At 39.3% G+C, this 26,909-nt stretch overlaps 1 protein-coding gene across 49 annotated transcripts in view; it reads left to right on the top strand.

Annotated features, from left to right (window-relative positions):
• The window catches only part of ARPP21 (cAMP regulated phosphoprotein 21), a 195,861-nt gene that overhangs the window by 152,639 nt on the left and 16,313 nt on the right, over positions 1-26,909 (top strand). For all 49 annotated transcript variants that reach the window (XM_021553235.4, XM_021553237.4, XM_021553239.4 and 46 more), the window contains one exon: positions 6,605-6,731. In XM_021553235.4, coding sequence (XP_021408910.3) covers positions 6,605-6,731 — 127 coding nt within the window. The remainder of the gene's footprint in view (positions 1-6,604; positions 6,732-26,909) is intronic.

Here is a 26,909-nt window from a genome sequence, read left to right as displayed (position 1 = left end):
TTTTACAAAAAATTGAAAATACTGCTAGAAAAATATTGCTAGGAAAATATTTCACAGTTTGCCAAATGTGGCAGGTTTGGTGGTTTCTTAAAATTTGGGAGAAAAAAATGACCTAAAGAGCAAAATTCCCTGATGAATCCATCTTCCCATCTAGATTGTGTCTCCTTGTAGAGGCTGTCCAGGCTTTAATGCTTATGTTCGACCCCCAGGTGCCCTCAGTCATTTAATGCAAGCTCATGAACTTCTAGTGAAGCAGGTAAATGTGAGCACCTCCGTGCTGCAGGCTGCCACCACAGCAGGCACTGATGTTCCCCAGCTCTGCCAGCCAGGATTTGCTGTGGGAGTTGAGTGGGCTGCAGGATGGTGCTGCCTGTCCTGACAGGGACCCCCCTCCACCTCTTCACTCCCTCGAGTGAGGCCACATGTTCAGCTTGCCCCAGAGTCTCTGCTAGACCCACCTTGGCTGGCATTGCAATGGGCTGCATAGGTTCGCCCACTGCTCCTGCCCCTGGCTGAGCCTTGCTGTGGGAGCATTGGATTTCACCCCTGCATTTACAGCAGGACACAGGGTTTTCACTCAGCACAGTGCAGTATTGCTTGGTGAAGCTCTTTTCCAAGTTAATCCTTGTACTGGTGCTCCTTAGAGGCAGGCTACTTTTTCACAGGCCAAGTGATGAGGATGTGCCTTTTCATGTACAGGGGGGCTGTAGCACCAGTACAGTACTGGTGTGTCTAATGGTCACTGTGTTTCTGTCCATTCCCCAGCTGCTTTGCTCCTATAGTTTAACACAGTGGAAAGTTATTGACAGCAGAAAAATATCTTTTGGCTTTGCAACAACTTCAGTTATTTCACTGTGGAATTGTTTGTCCTCGGGGGGATGTGTAGAAAGGTGAGAAATTCAGTGCTGCCAGCTTCCTCTAGTTCTGCAGATAACATCCATCTGCAGCTTGTTACTGTTCCAAAAAATCCTTGTCAGATACGTGTGGAAGAGGGCATGGCAGGGTTTAGTGTCTGCTGCCCATGGCCCTATCCCTTGAAAGCACAGTGGCCTTGCTCTGCCAGAAGGGAGAGAGGGCAACCACTCTGTGCCTCTGCATGCACAGACAGGAGCTTCTGATTCACATTTCAAGTTTTTATACATCCACTTCAGTCCTAGAAAGTGGTTTGGATACTACATGCAGCACATGTACAGCAAATAGGGGATCCCTCTTATAAAGAGTAAAAGTGCACCCCTGGGAAATAGTAGTTGTTCTGCCCTGAGAGCTTAGCTTTCTGTACACAGCAGGTAGATCCCCAATACTTGTCCTGCCCATGGCACAGCTTCACTGTGGCTGTGGCTATCGTCAGTCTGAGCCAGCTTTCTTACTCGTTGGGGGTTAGATGCAATAGTAAGGCTGCTCTCAGACACCATAGCAGGTGGTCTGAGGCAGGCTCTGAGAAAAAAAAAGAAAGCCATAAAGATGGTAATGGAAGCAAAACATTATGTGCTGCATTAATCAATGCAATGCAATCAATGTAAAAGCACTTTTATATCTTAAATGTTGCTATTGAATTTATACCAGTTTAAAAGAGGCATGACTTTAATGGCTAATTAGTTCCTGTAAATGCACTGCTGATAAGGTTGGGTGTGATACCCTGTATGCTGTTGGAAAATAGCAGTGAAAACTTGGGTGGAGATCCTGAGTATGATAATTTCCTTTGGGAGCTGGAAGGAGGAGAAAGAAATGCTTCAAGCCTACACACCCAATGGTACTGCATTCAAATTACTAGCTTTTCTATTAAAGTTCAGTTAAACGTGGCTCTACAGCTGCTCTCCAAGATTCTTTCTCACAGTCTGTATTAAAGCAGAAGCAGACTGAATTTGAAATGACATGCCTAAGTAGTGGTGAAAGAAACCTTTGGGTTTCACTTTGCTTCTTCTTTCATCACAGGGATCCCCCAGCTTGACAATATCCCACAAATTTATTAAAGTCATAATTTAATAAATAAAAATAAGGATTTCTCTTTGTTCATCTAATTACAAAAATAAACAACAAAAAAACCAACCCAAATCCCAAATGTTACCTGCAGTTTTCTGAAAGGGATTTTTACCAGCAAATGCCTGATTATTTTCTGTCATGAACATTGAACATATATATATATATCTTTCCTTTCTTTATTTTCAATTTTCTTCTCTTTCTGATAGTTTTTCTGTAGCACTTATGGACCAAACACCTTAACAGGAATCCACATTCTCCTTTGTAGTACTTTTATCAATGGTGTGTGTCTTGGCCTCTGCAAATGAAGAAGTGGAAAAAATATGAATATTGTGTCAATGCCAAGGGATATTCTCCCTGAAAATTTATTTTCACCTCTGACTCATTCTGGAAGGTATACTGGCAAAATGGTCTCCAGAAGTGAGATGGCATGAATTCTTGGAGAGGCCTGGAGATATAGTTAACATGTTGAGGGATTTTTCATCTGAATTAATTTTGTGTCATCTTTAATCTTTTGTCTCTTTGCAGAAGCCCTCTCCTTGAGAGTCTGTAATGACCCTAAGACAAAATCTTTATTCATAGCTTATCTCCTCTAGGAAACTTGTTATGAAGAAGACTGGGGAGTCACTGCAAATTAGCAGGGCTTGATGATCTTCGAAAATTATAATGGAAAACATCTTGCAAGGCATTATTTTTTGTTACCTGCTACTGTAATTTTTATGGAGGGGACAGGGAGGAAGAGAAAAGACCTTGAAGAATGACTGATCCCTGTCAGTTAGGTATTGGGAAGAAATGGCACCTTCAAGTGTCCATGCATCACTGGGGTTTCTCTTGTCCTTCTTCACTCCCATTTTTGTGACTATCAGTATCATTAGCAATGGTGTCAGCAGCTGGATGGATGTGCTAGTCTAAACCTGCTTGGATATCAGCAGTGTTAAGAGAAGACAGAGTACCAGTCCAAAGGCTGAATCAAGCCCGTAGGGAGGCAGTTTATGAAAGTAAAATCATCCTGAAGTATATGTGGACACCTGATCCTGCCACAAGGAAAAGAAAACAAGGTGCCAGTGAATTTCATGGATGCTGCTAGAGGGCAGCCAGACAGACACCCAGCCTCATAATGGCTCCAGGCTGTATGTGGACAGAACAAAGCAGAAAATCAATGCTGCACTGAGTCTCTGCACATCATCTAGGGACAAAGCACATTAGAAAGAGGAGAAAGTAATGTCTGACTGTGCCACTTCATGAGTGTCTCTGAAATGGCATGCCCAGCCCTGTTACAACTTAAGTTAAAATATTGTATATGAGAGAAAAATTAGAATGCAGTGGAATTGTCATCCTAAAAACAAGGTAATTATTAAAAATCATACTAAAAATTATTTTTCACAGTGTGTAGGATTAAGACCAAAAAAACATGCTTTTTAGCATAAAGAAGGTAGCATTTATTTAGGTTATAGTCTTAGAAGTGGTAAATTTATTTTAGTCTTAGAATTTGGTAAATTTAATTTTAGTTTTAGGGTAACCATACAACTTCATTGGCATGCTTGTTAGCACAATGGAAAGCTTCTGGTTGTGTAAATAAAATGTCTTACAAGCAAAAGGTTGAAGGTTGGATTGTGCATGTCACATGGGAATGCAACTCCAGTATAATTTGGCATGTTGGTTGGCTGCTACAGAAATGTTTTTTTGTTGAAGAGCACATAAGTAAACAGTAAACAGTATTTTAGTAACACTGATGTGATGAGAAACTAAAGAATTCAAGAGGATCAGAGCAGATGATGTGATACTTGTTATCTCTGATGCCTCTAATTCCACTGTTCACCAAAGTAGAATCAGAAATGAAAAATAACATTTTAACTAGTGACACAGAGATGTACTCAAGATAAATGAGAACGGATCTTTCCAAGCCCCTCAAGCATAAAAGACCTATTTTAGATCATGTCTATATTTTACACCAAAGCCTTCTTTTAATGTGTGAGCTTTTAAAAACAAGCAAACCTGACTTCCCCACCAAACAAAAAATGAGTTAACAAAACCAAGAAGAGCAACACAAAAAACCAAAACAACAAAACCCATCAAAAGCTAAACCTCTTGTTTTCATGTCATGTCATGTCAGTAGTCAGCATGACTACTGTCTAATTCTTCCATTAAACTTTGTAAGTAAAATACTTTTTTTTACCCTTCTACTACTAAGATTTTTTTCATGCTGATAGATTGAACTCTCATAAACTTTTAAGTGGATTGCATAACAAACATACTCCAATGAATTGAGAAAATGAGATCAAGGGAGATAAACCTTTGACTAATGCTGAGGTTTTATGTGTGTGGTAAAAATAAAGTGTATGCTTCAGTTTATATATTTGTGCTCAGCATGTTCAACTATAAACCTGACTTCAAAACTTAGGTTCTTCAGGTTATGTTTTAAGGTTAATACCTGCAGAATAATTTCCAAAGAGATAATTCTCGTTGTCAAATGCTCTTGTTATTTTAAATATCTAGGGGCTTGTCTGCACTGGAAAATGAGGAAGTTGAGGGTAGATAAAATAAATCCTTTAAGTGAGATTAAGCTGCTGGCAGGATAAGTGAGAGTATTTCCACAGGGGTTTAATATTCTTTAGTTTGTAGAATATGTTAATATCAAAAAAAAGAATATTTGATCGAATGTCTGTTCTGTTCCCCTCCTCCAAGGCTGGATCAAATATTTGCATTGACTTGACTTAGAGTGGGTCTCCTCATTTCTTTCAAGCCTCCTGTAGCAGAGTGCTGCTGAGAACAATCAGAGATGTCCACGAGCTGAGTTTATCACACAAAACTTTCTGATCTATAGTTTATACTGCTTAAAGAATGATTCTGCGCCTTAAATGCGTGGGCCCACTTTCCAATTCCTTGTGGTTTTTCTTTGCAGAGAAACAAATTCACAACGGTGGTGTCCATTCTACAAAGGCATTTTGTTTTTGTTACATTAGTCACTAACAAAATAAACGTCATGAGGGCAGGCACTAGCCTTTAGGTGTCACTGGCTATTGTCTGGAGGGAGTGTAGCTTACAACATTTTCCAGTCAAAACTTTGTTTTTCTCTGGCTGATATAAGCAGAGGGAGGGGGGAAAAATCAATTGTTTGAAAAGAAAATTAATAGACCTTGAAGAATAGATGACAGATGCTGTTGACTGTCAGTTGGTCTGTGGAGTTCACTTCACCGACACCACCCAGTCCAGCTTTCATTCAGTAGGCTTCTACTTGCCCAAGTAGCAATCCATAGCCTATTCTTCTCTAGTCTTTTGTGTCTATGCCACTTTTTTCCTCATCTGAGACTGGAAATTTTCCAAGGAAAATAAGTCTCTTACGATATCCTAGCAGTAGTTACCTCTACTCTGAAAACTTTGTGGGTGATCAGATCGAATTATCTGTATCAAGAAGATTTCTTCCATGCAAATAAAAGTGGCAAAAATACTACTTGCTTTTGCATGAAAAAAAAAGCATTTGGTCTGACTGCATATATCTACATAGGATGAATGCTATGCACAAAAAAATTATATATATGTATACAGCATATATATATATATATGCTATATACATATATATGCTATACAGAAAAATTGTATCATTTATTAAGAAATGCTGACTGCTGTGGCAGAAGTTGAGAGAGAAGCGATGTTCCCCCAAACCTCTGTCCCTTTGCAGTCTGTTCATACCACACATTGCAAAACTCTGTCAGATGCCTACAGTATCCCTGACAGCTGAAAATGAAAAATTTTGAGTGCTTTGAACTTGTGAAGGGTCAGTTGAAACCTGTTTAGCTCAAATATCTCAGTAACAGTGGTGCGGCATGTATAGGAAAAATCTTTTGCTTCAGTCAGCCTCAAACTTTCACGTTCACCTGTGTGATAAGGAGACCTAGTACGTGTTTCTCTGTACTGACAATAATAATAGAAGAAAAAAGAAGCCTATCTAGCAAAACTTGCTGACTTAATGCCTGTCCTCAGCTCCTGCAAGAAAACAGCGATGATGATTTTTTTTAAACTGTAATTGTTTTCACAATAAGAGCAAGAAAGGCTTTAGAGGGAAATGTTTATGTAAGGAGGGATGTACATGTTAAACAGAAGCATGAATCTGATCATTTCCTTACAAGTGTTAGGGGTGCACACACTCCATCTTGCTCTCCACCTTGTTTCTATATATTTGTACTCCAGGCCATTCCTTGTTTTGACTGGACCATTTTCTCCAGAGTTCCTTTAATGGTTCAACATGACGTCTGTATGTGTTATGTTGATACGGAAGGTGTTGTTTGCATCTATTTTTCTGCAGCTTTTGATATGTTATTGTGATAAAATATTACTGTGATATTTTTTCTTTGGTAGATACATGTAGCTTTTTATGAATCCTATATTTTTTTCTCTTTCAATTTTTTCCTGTTTCCTAAAGTATCTGAAAAGAAATGTGGGCGCTGATAGTCCTTTTCCTAGCACAGCAGAAAGCAAGCAGCAATTCTTGAAGATTATGGGAGGCAAACCTCATCTCTTGATCGCATTACTACTAATATGCTTGATTTGAACTTATGCTCCTCTTCCCTGTTTTGTTTTATTTTATGAATCTTTGATCTCTAGAGTTTATTGTTCTCTTTCTTTGCAGATGCCAGTGTATTATTACCCATCTGGTCAGTACCCTACCTCAACAACTCAGCAGTACAGACCCATTGCCTCAGTTCAGTACAATGCACAGAGGAGTCAACAGATCCCCCAGACTGCCCAGCAAGCAGGTATGTACATCTGGTACTCATTTCTTCAGCTGCTCGAGTGCCTTCGCAGGTGAAACCTGTTGGTTGTGCTCTAAATGAACAGCAGAGGAGAATGCTGGTTGCTGTTCTCCTTGAAAATACAGTGAAAATTACAAATTGAGAAACCTTTTGCTTGGACATCCTGAGCAATGGAAGAGCAGGGGTTGCATCCTCCATCCCTGCTGTCCTGCATGCCATGCTGCTGTGTCCTCAGTGTCCATGCTCCAAGTGGCTGGGCACAGAGAGAGCTGAGAGGGAGCTGGTGTGAGCAGTCACACCGCACGTTCAAGCCAACCACTGTGGTTGCCCTTCGTCATGGGAACTCCTCAAGTATTTGTACCGCCTATGTGGTGGCCTGGTCTGCAGTGATGCAGAAGGCACCAGATGTTCTCCACCGCCTTGTGCTGCGCCTGGGCCCGAGGAGCAGCCAGGCTTGGGTGGTTGTGTCCGTCGGGACCCTGTGTGGCTGGAAGGGGGGCCGTTACACTGTAAGAGAGTGAGTAGCAGGTCTCACAGTGAACCGGTCTCTTTTCCCGCTGTGTCATGCCACTCCGGATGACTCCAGAGTGAGAGGGACAGAGGGGGAGCTGGGCTGCTGTGCGTCAGGAGAGGGCAGGAATTGTGTTTGTCAAGGAGTCGTCACATTGCAAGGTAATAAACAATTCTGGTGTTTGAGATTTTTTTAATTTATTTCACGTCCGTTTCTGTAGTGCACACCTTCACTCATAGGGTGTCTCAGACAGTAACTCCAGGCGTAGGGGGAGGAGGTGGAGGGCTGGGTTGTTTTTCCAGATGGCCAGGTAGAACAAAGCATTCATCATTTGATCTCAATTTGGCAGAAACCCTTTAGAATGGAAAAGCAGATTCCCTGCAATAGTCCTGATATGGAAGTTATTTAAGATGCAAGTCAAGAGCACAGACATGAGATGTGAACAAGACTTATGGGGTCATCCAGCTTGTCAACCTATCTACGTTATGTGATTGCTGGCAATTTTGTTCCACTCTCTCAGGCGCTCAGGGAGACAAAGACACAGCAAACACAGCTATAAATATGCAGTTCATAACTTTTTTTTTTATGCTATTCTGTGTTCTAATAAAGTTGGTGACATTTTGGTCGGTGTCAGTGGTGACTGACTGTGTCTGCTTGCACACCTTCATATTATACATTCCTGATAGAGGAGAGGGTGAAGTATTGCACAGAGGTCATCTGTCTTTTCTAGCTTCTCTTGCCTGACAGTCTGGTACCATATTTATTATCTCTGTATCGTGGATCCTTGAAACGAAGTGCAAATCAACTTAGATGACATTATCTGGATCTACTGTGTTGTTATAAAACCATATTTATCAGTTTAATGCTACATCTATAGCCTAGTGGAGATTATGGTAAGTGATATGCACAAGAGATGGTCTGACGTATGAATGATGTTCCAGAAAAGATCCATCTGTGTGAAAATCCTAGTTTTAAAGATATATTGTAGCACAGGACCTGTTGAGTGTAGACAATGCAGACATGCAAATGCTAATTTAGTTTCAGTGCTTACTGCATTGTTTTCCTTACATATTTGGAAAACAAGAGTCAAGGAGTTTGTATAAAATCTCTAGTGCATCAGTCTTTCCCTGCAATTCAGTCTTTCAGCTGCCTGCTCAGTTGGATGCATTATTTTTATCTCTTGTTTAAAAATGAAAACATTGTGTCTATAGCTTAGACTCCCTGCTGTGGTGGTGATTTTAAGTGTTTAGCTATTCTCTGATCTTGAGACATGTCTGAGAACAATTTTGCAAGCTAGTTCATCTCTTTGGCCTCTGGTACATCCTTTTCCCTAGTCATGGTCCCAGCATGTGGTAAGTGTGACGGGAAGCAGATTGCAGTTCCCTACAGATCTTGTTTTGGAGGTGGTGTAAGAATCATTCAGATTTACATTCCACTGCATCTCTTGGTGTTTGGGAAACAAATAGTTGTGTATGACCAGAAAATAGCAATCCACAAGCAAATGTTTCAGACTTTCATTTTCCTTCTCACACAGACTGAGCTTCAGTTCAGCACATGAGAAGCCAGGGATAACAAGGGGCCGGAACAAGAAGATATGACAGAAAACATTGTTTGTGAAACAGAGCGTAGTACAGGAATACTGAGGATGGGAAAGATGAACAGATGGGAAGGAGGCAGATGAAAAGATGATTTCTGAAATGGTTTCCCCAAAGACCTCACATCACTTGCTGCTGCTTTGGAGGGAGGATGGCTGTGGTGCTGGCAGGCCCACGGGAGCCCAGCTGGCTGCCTGGACCTGCTGGCTGGCTCCTAGGGCAGGGTGAGCAAGGAGGCAACCTCAGCCTGGCAGCTCAGGAAATATTTTATTAAAATTAAAAGTTTGCCTGCCTGGAGGTGCTTTTGGAAGCTTTCAAAGCAACAAGGAGTTCAGATCTTACTTCCCCTACTTTGGGATGCAGAGGTCAAAGTTTCGTCTAATGTTAGCAATTTGTTTTCATTTTTGTTAGAAAAGGTCTCTTCAGGATGAAGCGATATTGATGACTTTTACAGCAAACAGCTAAAGTAAAATGACTGCACAGCATCTGTGGTGGCTGAGGGAGCTTGTACTCTTATGACTCTAGAAGGAGAGCAATATTGAGTTAAAAGGCTCCAGGGCAGAAAAAAGGATGTGCTCACCTAAAATTAGATTAGAGCTCTGGCAGCAATAAATCATTTTAGAGAAGGCTGAAAACATTTTGTGTGTTTATTTACCTTTTTTATTTTTATTTGCCTAAGTGCTGGCTTATGTGAGAGCCTAAGTGACCCATTTCTACCAGAAGCCTAGTACAGTGTCCTCCATGAAGTTTTTTATACAAATGTTTGCCATTTAAATTGTTTGTTTATGTTCAAGACAAAATGTGGTATCACTGTAAACAGAAATACTTTTGTTTCACTCATGCCATTGTTGGTCTTCTTCATTATGCTTTTTCTGCACCATTTTCATGTTCAGAGCTGCTCAGTGCAAAGATTTTCAAAGTGTTGCCATTGGGTGGGGCCCAGGTTGAGTTGGTGTCTGTCGCTCCATGGCATAGATTCGACGTCATGGCATAGATTCTTGAGGTGTGTTCAGGCAGGTATTCTCAAAAACAGTATGCTCATTTTTCAAACCATTTGGGTACGTTGCTGTTTCCATTTCAGCACTCTGCAACAGGTGATACTGTGGAGTGCCCAGTTTTGTAAGCACATGGAAGAAAATATTATTTCTGTATTTGCATCTAGCAGTATTCTGTAAATTGCATGTCTGGCATCATCAGGATTTCATTCTTCAGTAATTATCTCTATTTTGATAGACTGATCCTAGTTACTGTCTGAGTAGAAAAATAGAGATATATTGATGATAAATCAGTAATTATTTCTATTTTGTCATGACAGAAGAAGTCAGCAATGTGTTATTTTATATCTGTGTCTCTATTTTCTCCTATTTTAGCAAATGCTGAGCACTTGGAGGATTTTTCATCTCTGAAGTGCTTCATAAGTATGAGCTAGATAAATGAGTATTATCTTTGGATATGCAACTGTTCTTACTGCATTCACAAATGAACAAGCTGCAACAAATTACATTATTTTTTTTCTTTCTCTGGTTCATTGTTCTATGTTTGCCTCATGTTCCAGATAATTTCAGAGTGCTACAGAAATTTTATGGATAAAATAATATTTATCTTCTTGCTTGGGCCTAGTTCTAAGAGGCTGTTAGCTTGATTTATCATGCAGTTTTAAGGTAAATGTCTGTGGAGTGTGTTTTGCATCAGCAATGAAATAATCTTTTGAGGAGATCAAAGCTAAGATCTATAGTATTTTGATAGTAAGTTTTCCTGCCAAAACTTAACACTATGGTATTTCCACACAAAATAAGATGCTATTTGACATAATTTGTTGTTCTCTAATTCTGGCAATTAATGTAATGATGTTAGAATCATTACAACATCAAACAAAAGAATCAACAAATAATGCCATTATAACTTGTTTCAGGGCCCAGATATAATGAGAAGACTCAGAGAGCATAGGAAATGTCTCTATTTTTTTTCCTAAAAGCAACATATGGGTTTGTATGCAGTAGACAAAGAAAATCCTTATGTGAGGAAAGTATATATCTGAATACTATCTGGATGTACAATCCTTTCTTAACCAGTGTTCATGGATCTTTTGTAAACAGCAAGTGTTTGTCTTGAAGGAAGGGTTCTTGATGGAGAGCAGTATTATAAGCCTTTAAAGCTTCCAGTAAAATAAAAGAGGTAATTGTCTGTTAAATGCATCTCTGAAACAAATTTTAAGTGACAACAAAATGTACCTTAACAGAGTCCATAAATTTGTTTAGGTAGGAATCAGAGTCAAACAGACAATGAAATACTGTATTTTTACATAATTTAATAATTTCAGTGTCAGCATAATTGAAGAGTGTTAACTTCAAGCCTCTTTCATCCTCTTTGTCTTCTGAAAGCATTTGTCAGTATAAACTGATACTTAGTGGGGAAAAAATGGGGGAAGGGAAATGTGCAGCACTAAAAAAAAATTGGTTTGTTATCATGGTCATTAGAGAACCTTATAAAGAAAGATTACTGCTTTCTACCTTCATTAGCAACCTGACAGGAGCTCATGGTCCATGATGGATTTGTTTGCATAATTCTGTCTATAATTTCACTGCTTATATAAACATAAACAACTTCAATTTTTAAGTATCTAATTATCTGAAGAAACTATTTCTCTAACAGTAATTGCTTACTGCGTTATTGAAACAGATTTGTATGGAAGGTGTCCATCTGTGTTCAATGCTATTTTTTTCCAGCAGATACTGCTGCTCCTAAAGAGCATTGCAAGGGGGGTGCATCTCATTTTCACAGAGGCTTGACAGAATGGGAGGGACAGAGCCTTGCTGTTCTAGATACATAAGTTTAGTGCTGTGCTCATTAATGCTGATGGAAAAGTTTGAAATTTAAAATAATTTAGTGAAATTGTAGGACCAGATCAAGAAGGAGCTTGGAGCAATTTCAGTCAGACTAAGTCCAAAATTGTGATCTTGAAGTGATCCACACTGATGTCATTAGTTTCTGTTCAAGTATTTTGTGCTTAAATTATCCAGAAGCTTAGAGCTTTGCCTACAAGCATGCTTCCATTTAGGATATCTCAGCCCATGCTACCTGCAGTTTTGTGGTCTGGATTTCCTTCTTTGTACTGCCTGAGGAGGATGCTGTGAAATAGTTCATTCAAGAGGTTTTGAGAAGCTTCCTGAATGAGTCAGGATTGAAGCTTAAAATGTTTTCAATTTCTAGTCTTAAAAACACCGAATCCTTTTGTCTTTCTTACTTTATGCAATAGTGCTGCACCAATACTGAACCAGCATTCAACTTTACAGAATATCTGTAATTAAAATTAATAGCAGAATTAATACTATCGCACTTCCTACAGCATACCTGACTCTGAAAATTAAAATGTGAAATTACTTTTGTCAAAAAGCTTTGTTCTTCCTCAAATGACTTGTTTAATTATTCAGCATTCACACCAGGGGAGAGCAAGTATTGAGGGAAGAGAACACTGGTAGATTCAGCAACTAGAATAGTCTTCAGACAGGCACTTATTTCTGGTTTTATTTCAAGGTGTCAAAAGTTGTATTCAACTTCTCTAATACTAATTAGAATTTAAGCCATTTCTGACAGCATTTCTAGTGTTTCAAAGTAAAATACAAATTTCTTAATTTTAATTTTTTTCTAGAGAATGTGTTATCTCATGTTAGTTAATGTACAGGAACAGCAGAGAGAGAAGATTTTTAACAGCTTTGTACAGTAGACAGAACTTCAAAATAGCATCTGTAAAAATTAAAGAGGCCACACAAAAATTAAGATAACACACTAGCATACTCAACAATGTCTACAAAAGATCTTTGTATTTCTGTATTTTCTTTGCCAAAAAGTGTCATACATCATCTCCACTGCTAATTCTGTGTTGGATCAATGTGCAGCGCTCCCACTTCTTGCGGTGGAATTTTCCAGCCCTGAATAATTGAGAGGTTTATATTGTAGTCCTTGAGAGCAAAGGCAGATTTCATCTTTTTTTTTTCCTTTCTTTTCTTTTCTGATACCATTCTGCCATTGGTAGAACTAGTGGGGCACCACCATTGACAGAAATGCTAGAAAGCCTCTCTGAAGGGACAGAGGCCATCTCCAGCTCTGCTTCAGGCATGCTGCTCACAGTAGGTCTGTAGACTTTGGGGCTCAGTTCTCTGTAAGTACTCTGCAGATGAAAGCATGCAGCAGGATGCAGAAGTGGAGGGCTTTTGGGTCTCAGCTAATAATGGAAAAATACTCTGAACATACAGCAGAGATCTGCACTGTGGGAAGGAAGAGTGGGGAGAGCTTTTGCCTCACAGTTGCTATTGATTGAGGATTTAAGAATCAAAGCACACTTTGCAGTTGTAAAACTCTGTAGAAGAGGACACATATTTAGATTGGGATGCAGTAGAAGAATTGTATGTGAGTATGCTGGAGGAAGGGCCCACAGCATGTGTTCTGTTTTAGGACAGAGGAACTCAAGAATGATGTTACAGTAACTGAAGCAGTGCTCTGCTGACCAGTCCTCATATATTAAAAAGTCCCAGTGTCTTTACCTGAATTTTGTTCAGCTTTTATTTAGTTTACCTGAACTACCCACAAGAACAGCATCCTTCTGCAATTACAAGGATATTTTTATTTTGACTCAACAATGGTAATTATATAGAATGTATGAATTTATATAGCAACTGAGCAATTGTTGAAAGTTCTCCTTTGTTGTTTTGCAAGTTAAATAATGCTCATAGTATAAGTGTGTGAAGGAGGCAGCCCTTGAGTCTTCCCAAAGAAAGCAGCTGGTTTCCTTAGCAATTGGCAAGGATATGTGATACCCCTCAAAAAGTTCTTCGCCTCTTCCCCAGGTCCTGCACTCTGTTGCAGCTCACTCGTTATGCACCAGAGCAGAAGGCATTCCTGCAGCATGAGCTAATTGTAATGCATGATGGCTGGTAGCTGTCATTGGTATTGAACAGACAATTTTTAAAAAATTGAATTTGCTGTCTGAGTGTCTGGTTCTAACAACAGCTTGATTATTTCTGTTATTACTAGTAATGCATAGCCCCTGCTGAGGTTTCACTTCCAGTGGCTATCTCTGGCATTTGTCATTATGAATGATAAGGATAAACACAGGTTTTCTTGCTGCAGACCCTGGTGAGGGCTCTTTCATGCCTGATAGGATGTAGATTTAGAAAGAAAAGAGGTGTTTCTTTATTTGGCCTTGGTTGCCAATCTTAGGACTTTGCTGTAAATGCTAGTCTTTTTATGTTAATTCACTCCAGAATGGAAAAGTAAAGCTGCTATTTCTGCTTCTGCTCCTGCGTTGGTGGCAAGACATGACTATGACCCAATCCAAAATGTTATTTTCAGGATGGAGAGACAAACAAGCAACACTGCTCAATATGTTGAACTGCAGTTCCTTTTTTGGAAGGTTGAATCTCTAGTGCAACGAGTAAGGGGAAGTTAGATAAGCTTTTCCTCCAGTTTCTCTGAGAAGAGCTGAGATTAAAAGTGCTTCAACACAGATTTCCATTCTGAATTTTTACATATTTAATTTAACTTTTATTTTCAATGCAGTTCCCAGGATCCTAGTGTTTTGGTTACAATTGTGGTCTTTTGATTACAAATGGTCTTTTGATTACTGTCATGTAAATGCTTAAGGACAAGGAAAGGAAAAGAAGCCAACCTGTGCAATAATGTTTTTTGTGCCATAGTCATAGCAAGGAGCTACAGCAAGTCTTAAAACATCTCTTAACTAAGAACTAGGTATATATATGAAGAAATTTTCTTTTTCACTCCTGGGACCAGGCAGAGAGCTTTTAATCAAGGCTAAAAGAATGTTAAGGTAGTTGCCATGGTGGCCATCCAGTTCAGGGCTGTTTTCCACCTCTATAAAATGTTCCTTAGCTTAGGTAAATCAGAAAAAGAAAGAAAAAGCTTTTACGGTGGCAGCTCTTTATTCATTCACACTGGTAAAAGGTTGGGCATCCAAAGCTCCTACTGAGTGCTGAAAACAGGAAACATATATTTGGTATTTTACATGTAAGGTCCAAGTGTGTTTTCCTAAATGTTAGTGTTTGGAATAATTTGCAGATTTGCTACTGTTTGAATTTCTCATTATCTTCTTTCTCAGTGTTCCTTAGATTTGCTTATACAATGAAAACCCACAGCCATTATGAGACATGGGTATTGGACTTTGCCTGTAAATAACAGCAGTCTTCTTGAAACAAATAATGTCTTTCTGAAGGACCTTAGCCCTGTGGCATTGCTCAAGGAGAAAAAAATGAAGAAAAAAAAAAAGCAACCATTTTTGAGCAAGCAAATATTTAGGGTATATATATATATAATTATATTTTTATGTGTATGTATCCTTGCTCTTTCTGTCAGTCTCTGTTATCAAAATATTTTGTTATGTGCTTCAGCACTGTCCTCAGGGCTTCCAAGTAGCATGCTGGTAAAACAGAATATCTTCAATAGCATCTGCTCAACATTGCTGTATTTCCAACTTTCTCTTTGTTGAGAGCTACCTTTCATCAGGTACTGAGTCTGCAGGAGTGCAAAAGACTGGATCTTTTACAGATCCTACAAAAGAACTTACACAAATTGAATTTTTAAGGTTCCCAAGTACTACTTTATAGAATAAGAGGAGAAATGTATTAAATTATAAGAAGCAATGTGCTACTTCAAAATGATTGCTGGATTAATAGTTTGTATCAAATGGCAATTTTAATTCTCTCTCAATTGGAGAAATAGAAAGCAATTAATCTTCTGTAGCACATTGTGAAAAATAAGGGCTTCTACAGGATCTCAGTGAAGCTGTTCCTTCACTTAACCTTGAGTTGGGCAATAAATAATTATAAATGCAGCTACATCTCAAAGCAAAAGTAATTTGGTGAAATAGAATTATCATCTAATGCAGGAATAAGAAACTTGAATTAGGTTTCCTGATGTCCTTTGTTCCAGAAAAGTATGAATTTGATTGTGATTTGTGCATAAAAGAGTGAAGCTGGGTTTTGCAGAGTGGATTTTATACCCAAACTATCACAAGCTGATTTATATTGCAATGTTGACATAGGCAAATGCTCTTGTGCTCTCTCAGCTGTAACTCATGTAGAGCCTCTGATGAGAGGACTTGTTTTACAGAGGGAGAAGGCAATGTCCAAGGTGCATGGGTGCATTAACATCTGTCAAATAATTTCCTGCTCTTTACTAAGGGCTCCCTACTGTCAGTACTTCCTTCCACAAAATTTTCAGTGTGTCCATCATATAAAGTTTCTGTTCTGCTGTGGCGTGCTGCTGAGGAGACTAAGGATACAACAGAGAGCTGCTTCATCCTGAGCTTCTGTCCTGATCACAGTGCCATCCCTTACACCTCCCATGCATGCCTTGCAGATCCCAAAGCAGTGTTGCTAACCTCGCTTCACCTTGGGACTTTTCAGTGGAAAGTGGCCAGTGAAAGGATCAATGAAGCATGTATGAATGGGTCAGCAGTTCATATCATAGAGCAGTGTGCAGGATACTCTGGTAAGGAGAGGCAAAGGATGGGAGAAAAAATATAAATGCAGGAGTGAAAAGAGATGTATTTTTTTAGTGCAGAAAAATGCCTCAGCATACTGCTCCACTAAAGCAATAGCCAGGAGCTATTCAAGCCCCAGACTAATTCCATAAAAACAGGAAACGAAGCCTCAGTTTCTGTTCAGGAAGAAAGCATTCCGAAATATAATAAAGCAAATACTATTCTGCTTTTCTTTGAACTGTTCATCTCTGTTTCCCAGATAAATTCTTGTTCCTTATACTGTCTTCTCAGTATAAGGAACAAGATACTTGTTCCTAGAAAACACAGCTAGCAGTGGCAGTGGGTTTGTAGGACATTGTTGAGTCTGCACAGTAATTTCATGGGGGTAATGTATGTCTGGAGTGAGCCATATTTATACTTCCCTGGTGGACACTTCACTAGGTGATTAAGACTCATTTACTTTTACCCATTTTGTCTGGGTGTTGATGGTGTGCTGCGGAGCATTTACAAACTAAACTGAAGATTTCTTTCTTTTATAAAATTTAAATAAATGTGATGTGCAATTGCTCATATACTCTTAGTTTCTTCTGTGGAAATTTGAGACCAACCAAATGGCTACAAAGGCTGATGCAGTTTGTCAAAAATTATGGAACTAAATAAAGTATGGAGTAGAAGCTATGGAACTAATGTTTGTACATTCCCCCCCTCACACACACTTTTTTCCCCTTTGATATATTTATTTGTTCCATTATAAGAAAAAAATGTAGGAGTGCAAAGCTAATCATTCTTTATTAAAGACTGTGGTCTTAAGTCAGTTTGCTGACCAATTTGAAACCTAGAGGAAGGGGACATTTAGTTCTGTATCTGCTCAGTCTACTTGGTCCTGGTTGCTAATTGCATAAGTTTATAGTGGTGTTTGGAATGTATTAGACTGCTTTTTTTGCTATAATGTAGCCCATTGTGCATTTAGAAAGGTATGATTTATTGGAGAAACAGGTGTGGACACATGGAAAAACAATTTGTCGTAGAGAGTTATTTCTAGATGACTAGTAAAATGTTGATGCCAAATAGGTCATAATTAATCAGCAAGAAGTCTTTTCCTTAGTTTCCTCCTGTAGGTAAACAGACTCAGGACATCCATCAAATCAAAACTGAGAGAATGAGAGAACAGTCTGAGTCTCCAGTTAGCAAAGCAGTTGTATTTCTTTGAAGCAATCCCAGCAGGGTGCTTTGCTGAGTGATTGCAAAATTGGCTTCAAAAACAAATCCTGAATTTCTTATTTCTCGTAGGTTCCTTTAAGTTTTAATATACTTCTGGTGGCTGCTGCATACCAAGAAGGTGAACAATGGCACAGAAAATGGGCTGATAAACCAAAATCTTTCTCTGATTTCCCCTGAAGTGGCCTCACACCTTTTCTTTCCTCTTCAAAGTGTTGTGGTGTGAAAGTATATCAGTAGTTACTTAGTGAGCTCTAATCATGCTGAACTCACTAAGCACAAAAGTACATGTCAAAAACTTCTGTTGATTGTCTGTTTTAAAGCAGCTTTGTCACAGTTATTTCAAAAGCTTTAGGTCTGGAGATGTCTGATCTGAAGATGAAACAAGTGGTAGGCTAGTTTTTATGCTATACTGTAGTAATCTGAAAATCTCAGTAAGTTTTGTTAACTGTAAATGCAATTTCACTTAATTTATGTCTGTTTTGTGCTGTGAGAGATCTCTAATGCTAAGAGGTAGGACTTGCACTGCACACTGTGCTGGTCATGGAGCAAGAGTGGACATTGGTGGATCTGCCATGCAGATGGTTGATTTTTGATTTTGCTTTGGTAGATGCAAGAATATGTCATTCATCTTCTTGTTCAGCAGTTTGGGAATTAGAGTCACTTCATAATACCTAAAAGTCAAAGAATTTCCAGGTATCGGTCATTTAGGGTAAGGTCCATAAAGCTTAGTAATTAGAGAATCTGCAGGGAAGGTGGAAACTTCCTGGATGTGGAAAAGAGGGGAGAGTTTGAGTGTCCATGGCAGGAATGGGTCCTCAGAAAACCCCCTGCTTAATTTGCAAGACTTGACTTCTTTTCAAAAATCTGAAGAATTAGCTTGCTGGAATGAGTCCCAGAAATCCAACAGTTAGGTGAGGTCATGTGTGTAGTTTCATAATTAGGTTGTGCTGTAAATGAGGAAAAGCCATAATCAAAATTGTTGTTCAATTCCTTAGGTAAAGGTCATGTGTCATATCTTTACAGTGGTTTTCAAACTAGGTATAACTTTAGATTAATTTTCCAAAAATGCCTATGAATTGCTTAAGAAACTCCCTTAGTTTTGATGCACAATCAAAATAGCAAAAGCACTGTTTGAGGATTCAGTATGTTAGTTGAATGTTTACCTTTGCTCAAAAACTGGCTATCCAAGCATTTTCTATTGCATTCTAGTGTCTAAAGAAGGACACTGGAATTAAGATGCTGAACCAGTATTTTCAAAATCTAGTTTATCTGAACGCCTATAATTTCTACAGTTCACTGTATCTGTCCTACTAGAAACACAGCCTGTGGACCGCTAGTGTCCTTGGGAAGATTTGTATTGGGCTCAAGAGCTGTCCTCTTTTGCATGAATGTTGGGGTCTTCCTAGGCAGAACTGAGTGATTTGTTTCCTTAGGAGCAGTGAATTCTTCTTGGATCCCAATTGGCCAGCAGCTGATTTTTAGCACCTTTAGTATGAATGCTTTGTGATGACCCCAGGACAAGTTTGTGTGGAGCCTTTTTTCCAGGTTTTTTTTTTTATTATTATTATTTTTTCAGTCTGCCTTGTGTCCATCTGTTTCTTTCCAAAGATGAACCTCTTTATATAATTCACAAAAGCCTTACACGTGTGCCTTATGAGTATGAGGAGAATGTGCTTAGGTACATCTGTTCTCCCTCCTGTGATTAAACAAGGAGGAAAGAAAACTTGTGCCTTCCAGCACCAGTTCTCCCCAGGGCAGGAGGTTAACATTTGACAAGATGACTGCCCTTTTTATTAAAGAGTCCCAGCAAAAGCAGATGCAGATTTCATCAAGGCTTGATCTTTTGAAATTCACTTTGCCTACTCAGCCAACTTCTCAGAGGATTTTTCCCACAGCTCACAAAGGATCCATCTGGAGAAAATTGCTAAGCAATATTTACCAATCCATCTGTGCTCTTGAGTGTCTAGACCTGTGTAAGGGCTGAAGTAAAGTCTTTATAAGCTGTCATGCTGAAAACTATTTTGAAGTCCTCCAGTGGTTTGCAGCATAGGAAACGTAAAGATTAGAAATTCTGCTAGGGCATTTTTCACGTTCATTCCAATTCTTCAGCAATTTGTAGAGCAAATTCTGTTGTAGTTTTTATGATTTTTAGGTAATTAAATACTGCATCTCATTCATATGTGCCTATGTCACTGGAATTAAGGTTACAGGGAGTACTTTTGCATTGCCTTTTTTCCGATTTCTAAATATTTAGCTTTGCTCCCTAGTGTTCTCCAAGGCCATTCAGACAAAAATGGATAGACCTGTATTCCCATTTTTGAAAGCTGGAAATGTGACCACTAAATAAATAGCAGCTCTAGCCAAGAAATGACAAATTTCTTCCAGTTTTCAGTGCTTGATTTTCATTGCAGGGATCTGTTTGTTTCTGTATAGTTGTCAGTGTGTGTAGTTTGCTGCAGATTTATTTATCAAGCTTTTTCTTACGGTTCATGCATCCCTAACTTTAGGAATAATGCAGTTCTCTGCTGAAGTGTCCTTCAATAGTGAAGCTGCTGTGATCATGCTGTGGAAGAGCAGGGCTGGCATGAATGGAATCTTGGGTAGTGTAATATTTCTCTTTGCTTTGGACCTTAACCTTCTGCTGGAGTGAACTGACATTTGGACAAGTGCATCTGCACAGACCATCCTGCACCATCAGAATTCTGATTTGCTTGCAGGGTTGGGAAAGAATGGTGCTGCATATTAAAATATGTGTAGGCTTTTCATCCTCGCTACTTCAACCTTTGGCCTTGAAAAGCAGATTATTATCTATTGAGTAAGAATTGTATTTGTATTTTGGCAGTATGTTAAAATAGAGCCTTAGCAAAGAGACATCAGTTGCCCTTGCCCAAGAAGTAATATTGATTTCAAGAAGATGAAGAAGCTTTTGTCTTCTTGTTACAAAAGATTGTAATATTGACATAACAGAAACTGAAAAATTGAACATAATATAGTGGGGAATTTGAAGGACAGCACTGCAAAAAATTCTTTATAGTTACTAGGCTGTAAAAGCATGTGGCAAAATACTCTCAGCTTTCATTCTATATTTACCTTCTGTGACAGCCTTCCAAACCACTGTTGTAGGCCTGGGAACTCTGCTGCTGTTTTCCTTGGAGACCTAAGGAACCTGACATGTATGGAGCATTTCCAGTTTTTGTGTTAATTTGTGTTGCTGAGCCCACAAGTAAAGCCTTGACTAGGGTATTATTGAATACCTAGTAAAAGTGAAGGGGATGTTGGGGGAAATATACTTCAGCAAGTTTCAGAGACCACATTTTCTCCTTTCCTTTTGATGGTGCTTTCTGTGGAATCTTTCCTTGCAAAGAGAATAATGAAATCTTAAGTCCATCACACAATTAAAAGATGCTGGGTTTTATTCTGTAATGAGATCTCAGAGGCCCAGGACACCATTCCTGCTCTCCCTTTGGAAGAAAAATGAACTGCAGCTGCAGCAGCTTGGCTGGCTGCTGTGGCCAGAGAGGCTGGGAAGCTGTCAGAGGAGTCTGAGATGGAGCAATACGTTTCCAGTAATTTTGGCTCTTTATGCAAAATAACATCTGTGCCCATAAAGAGAAGTTATCCTTCCAGGGAAGTGTCCTGAAAGACATTTCAAAGCCTGCAGCATAGAAATGGGGTTTTGGGAAGAAGGTAGATTTGGAAAGTATTTAAGAGTGAAATCTTCAGGGAACAGGATATAAAGTGAATGTTTTCTGGGTTACAGTATGTGGGAGGAGTATAAATAAACATTTTCTGGTCACTTTTACTGTGACTTCTGGAATGCTGCAAGGGTTATTTTATTGCTTCAGGACAAGAAGTCACAAGCAGGTGATGGGACAGGGACGGGTATTGCTGTTTCTTCTAAATAAAGACAACAGGCTATAGCAATGACTGCTGCCTCCTGCCCAATTTGCAGTAGAGGGGGAGAATCCCTCCCCTGCTCAGAGGTAAAGTTTAGCAGAATATTTCTGGTTGTTTGGAAAAGTAGAATTTGAGGAATGCTGCGAACATTCCTTTATTTAAAGTGAAAAACACAAATCTGAAATGTATAGACAAGAAAAAGAGAAGAGGGGAATGCATTCCTTGTTACAGTTTCCATATCCAAGTTGTTGTTGAAGAAATAAAAATGCTCTCATTCCTTTCCCTTGCTTGAAGTAATCTATTTATGCCTTGTACTTCTATGAAGTGTTGTAGAAAAAAATTATAATTACACTATATGAAACTAATTCTTCTACACTGAATTAAGTTTAAAATAATGTTGAATCCATATTTCCATTAGCAAGCAATGAAAAAGCTATTAAGACTAAGACTTAACACACAATCAGTTCAATTCTTGCAAATGTTTCTACAGAAGCATGGTGCTGCAGAGCTGTAAATAAATGGAAGCGATAGCCTGAAATGTGCTGTAATATCTGTACTACCTAAAATTTCAATTCAAGCAAAATGTTTTTTTCTTCTTACTATTCAATTAGAACTACAGAGGGGGCAGGTTCAAAGAGGTACTGAGCTCTTTTTTCCTATATGTCGTAGGAAAATTAGTTTTATCACTTTTGCATTTTCTCCAAGCCCCCATCTGTAGGGAAAGCATTTAGCTCCCTTACTTTTAGAGTATCAATCCATGCATAGGTGTATTATATTGTTTCAATTACGGCGTCACTGGGCCACTTTTCATCCAGAGCTTGTAAATACAGAAAAACTCCAGAAATGTCCAACTTCCACTAAAAAGTTACTTACAGACTTATTTTGTGAGTATGCCATATGCCTGAGGTCCTCAGGTTATACAGTAATGGGTATCATAAAAATAGGATAGATATTCATTATCACTTCCCAAGGGAGTGTTTTGGATTAAGTAACTTAAAAATTCCCACCAGACAGAAAGTCTTTGTTAAATGCATTTTATTTTTTGCAGATGAGCTCATTACAGTATAACTGCTGATAAACTTCTTTTGATCTGTGGCAAGATGTAACTGCTTTGGCCCAGTCATTAATTCAGGACACAAAGATGTGCCTACCAGTGTGTCAGAATGGGAGGACTGTAATAATTGGAGGCAGATAGAATTTATTAAACTTTCCCTAGTAATATGAGAAAAGCCTGGCACATGGCTCTCCATAGCACTGCCCAGAAATGTGTGCTCTTCAAAGGACACCCCCTGAAGTACAGGTTGATTCTGAAGTCAGTCTTCATCTGTGCTAGTACATCAGAGGGCAGAATTTAGCCCAAAGTTTCTTAAAATAATTTTCAATGCTTTACATTAGTAAAACCCTGCTGTGGGTTAAAACTTTGTCATCATGCTTTTTCTGTGCTCCTTTTCCAGTGCTGCTGTGAGCCATGGGAAGAGCATGGCTTTTTCTGTGAGACTGAAATGCTGTGATCAGTGAACAAGTGTGCCCAGTAACGTGATTCCCTCGCAGAAGAGGTGCTGCACGTGGTGACTGCAATGTCCCCATCCCATTCTGGGTGTTAGCAGAGCTAAACCACAGCAGCTCCTTGGTCCCTTTGCCCACTGTGCTAAAGCCATGCAGTAGGTGTGCTGTAGGTCCACAGCCTGCAGATTGATTCAGTGCCTACAACCTGGAAACAGGAGGCAGTTATTTTCCAGCTTCCACCCAAGAGGTACCATCTAAATTGTGACCTTCTGTGCCAGACTTTGTTCCAGAGCCAGATTGTAAATGCTTTGTATGCCAGCTTTAGCTGGGAAGTCCCAACTACTCTCACCATTGTAACATTATCTTCCAAAGAGCCAACGAAAATACAGCGTTGATGTGTTCCTTTTGGTGCTCAGATGCCATTACATGTGAGGTATTATCCTGAAAACCACATTATCACAGTAACTCAGGGCCTTTGGGCATCTGATGTTGCCAATTGCTTTCACTTCTTGCTGGTATGTAATTTATCACCAGCGTGGCCCACCCTTTGTGGGCAGAGGCGAAGTTAATATACTTTCAAAGTGTATTTGAATTGCTTCCATAAATCACAGCTGTCACTGTGAGCAGTTTTATCACTTGCCAGAACAATATGTTATGCTCATGCTTTATAGCCTTGGTACTATTCTGAACTTTTATTTGTCTAAATTGTAATGCATCATAACTTATTTTATCAAACAAATTTGAGCAGCCCCAGTTTTTTTTATTATTATTCTATTTTTCCATCGAAACACTGTAAAGAGCATTTTTATGTGACATGCTTTATAGTTGTAATTATTACTTTTTATTAGTAATTAGCTCTAAGAACACTAGCAGTTTGCTTTCTATTTGTTAATTTTCATTCTTCTAAGAAGTTCATGCAGCTGGGGCAGCTTTGTTTTTGTAGCTCATTTCCTCTCCTACCCTGCTGTGTAGCAGGAAGAGCAACTACATGGCAGTCATGAGCCATGGAGTTGGATATGGGGAGGAGGAGCCTCATAGATTTTATTTGTTATTTGTGCAGAATATCCACCAGATTAATCAATTGTGTGGATTTAAAATAAGAAGCCTTGTGAAATCCAGAAGGCAGGTGAAGCCATCCTACCTGAGAACTCAAGGATAGCGTAGCAGGGAGGTCGTGAGCAGTTATTTATGCCTAAGGCATAATTATTGCCTTCATCTGGGAGTGCTTCCCCTGAATCATAGAGGAGCACGAGCAGCATGAGTGCTCAGAGCTGTGCTCCGGTGCCCTGGCTCGGGCACGGGCTGGGCAGTGGGAGAGTTGTGGCTCAGCAGCCAGAGCCACTCAGCTGGGCAAGGACCAGCTGTGCCCACACTGCCTGCCCGCCCCTGTCCCTGTCCCATCTGCCAGCTCAGGGTCCTGCTAACATCTCTGGAAGCTCTGCTCATCCATCATCTTTCTCTTCTTTTGCCATAGCTGTAGATCTGTTTGTGAGTGTGACCTGTGACTGGTTTAGGACTTCACTGCAATAAGAGACTCCCCTCAGCTCTTCTTTCTCAGGGATGCTCTGACATTAAATGCACTGTTTCCAGAACAGTAAAATATCTCCTTTTTTACAGCCATGACTAAAATACCAGTGAATATTTATGAACCAATTTGCCGTGGCTTCTCCTGTGATGGGGAAAAAAAAGTGTGGGTTTTTTTTTTTTAATTGATGCAATAGCTCATTCCAGAATATGAGAACAAAGTCTATAAAGTAGTCAGTTTTATAATTAGAAAATTATTTATTTGCAGCAGATATATTTGCTAAAATGTGAAGATTGCAGTTCCTCCATTTTTAATGTGAAAAAGATATGCTAATTGTTTAAAATTGAGCAGTGTCTCTAATGGAATTTTTTTAGGTGTAGATCAAGTTCTTTGTCATAAGCAGTAGTCTAAAGGTATGACTTAGGTTTGTCCTTTTACAGAAGTTAGGATTTATTCTCAAGGTTTGCACTCAGAATGAGCAGTAGTTGCTAAAGAATGTTCTGCAGATGTATTTGCAGATCCTGTGATTTTCTCTTCTCAAAAATTTTAGCTACACAAACATTTTCAGCAGATTGGCTAGGCACATCAGCTACCACTTCAGAAATGCATGTTGTAAATTTTACATGAAGAGACATTTTTGGCAGCTGCTTTGTGGTTTGACTTTGAGAAACCCCAGAAAGGGTATGTGAAATCAGTTACCCCATCCAGACCATGTAAGCAAGAAACAAGTATTTTAGCCTAAGGATGATTTGGAGGATGGTACTGTATTAGATTCAATTATTGCACACCGAGGAATTAATAATAATGAATATATTCTTCTGCTCACATACATAGATTGTTTCATAGGATCAGAGGAACTACGGACGGAGGATATTCCCAATTTATGTGAAAAACAAAAAGCACTAAGATGTTTTTTCCAGAGAAAACATCTCTCCCACCTCAACTGAGCCTGGGGAGCTGGCAGATGCCCTTAGCAAGCATTGTAAAACCTCTGTAAACTCTTCTAGTTTAATTTGAAAACATCCATTTGTATTGGTTTGCTGACAAATTTCTGATTCACAGAGACCTGTAGTTAAATTTTGCTCTGGCAGCTGACCCTTACTATGCCCTCTTGCCCTCTTCCTCACCTTCCTGCCAGTATTGACAGACGTAGAGCTCTGGGAATGTGGCCCTACATCTTGCAGGCACTGCCAGAAAAAAAAAATGACTTTTTTTTGGGTCAAAGAAGCATTCTTCATCTAACTGAAAATTTTGCAAACCTCTGTCGGTAACTCTTAGTTTATTCAGCACTTAAACATCTCTCCTTAGTATAGATTATACTGAAGATCAGATGTTTTTCCATTGACTTTATCAATTGAATATACAGCACTTTCCAGTAATACTGGATTTCAAAATGTTTTAGGAATATACCACCCCTCAAAACCTCATTTTACAGATGAGAAAACTAATAAGCAGAAAGAAGTAATGCATTCAGAGTGTACTATGTCCCAGGCAAGAAAACATCTATCAAAATTTACGATGTATGCAAGGAAAAAGTTCTCTACTGCTGGCTCTCAAATCTACCTTGACAACACACCCAGGCTGATCTTCAGTATTTATGCTGAGTTGAAGACTCTGTATGTTTATGGTCTTTATTGTGCATTTTCCATCACTCTGATTGCTTAGCTGGCATCCATCAGGAATTCAGACTTTGCAAATACTTTTGGCCATGAAGATTGTAAACGCAGCCTTGCTGGGGTTGCAAAATATTAAGTGTGCTATGTGACAGCAAATGCACTGTGGCAGGTCTACCCCAGTGATTTCTGAGGGCAGACATCACCCTGGAGAGACCCACAGCAGACAAAGCACAAATATTCAGAAGACTTGCCTACATTTAAATTTGTCCTATGCTTTGGGGGATTTTTGCTAATGAAAGTAAATTTTGCATCATTTACAGTTGCATAGTTGCAGATACCTTGAGAGGAGATAAGGGGATCAGGACTGATCCTGTGGGTTTTGCAGAAGAAGTCTGCATAAAATGTTCTTGCTTGGCAGATCAGCCTTCTCAGGCTGTTGCACTGGTTGAGTTAGCCAACATCCTGTTCTGCAGCAATAACATTGGACCAGCTATAGAGGAGTTTTCCAGCTAACATCCTGTGCAGTGAAAGCTGGAGATAGAGGGGAGGTTTTGGTTCATGTGGCTGAATTGAACCATGTTCTGGCTGGACATTATGACATCTGTTGACCAGGGACCTGATTCCAAGCTTTCTCAAGCCTGCAGAAAGACTGCCCCTAGCATGAGTGAGGCAGGGAGTGGGGCAGTGATGCCTGCCCCTTTCCCAAGCATTGCTGTCAGCCTGTTGTCCAACTTGGTAGAGACTTGGGAATCAATGCAGAAAATAAGTGTTTTCTAGAGTCAGCTTCATCCTCCCTCTCCTCCTTTTCTCTTTCT

Source organism: Lonchura striata, chromosome 2, assembly GCF_050655825.1.
Source record: "Lonchura striata isolate lonStrDom1 chromosome 2, ASM5065582v1, whole genome shotgun sequence".
In the NCBI taxonomy this organism is placed as follows: domain Eukaryota; kingdom Metazoa; phylum Chordata; class Aves; order Passeriformes; family Estrildidae; genus Lonchura; species Lonchura striata.
This window is presented reverse-complemented; position numbering and strand designations above follow the sequence as displayed.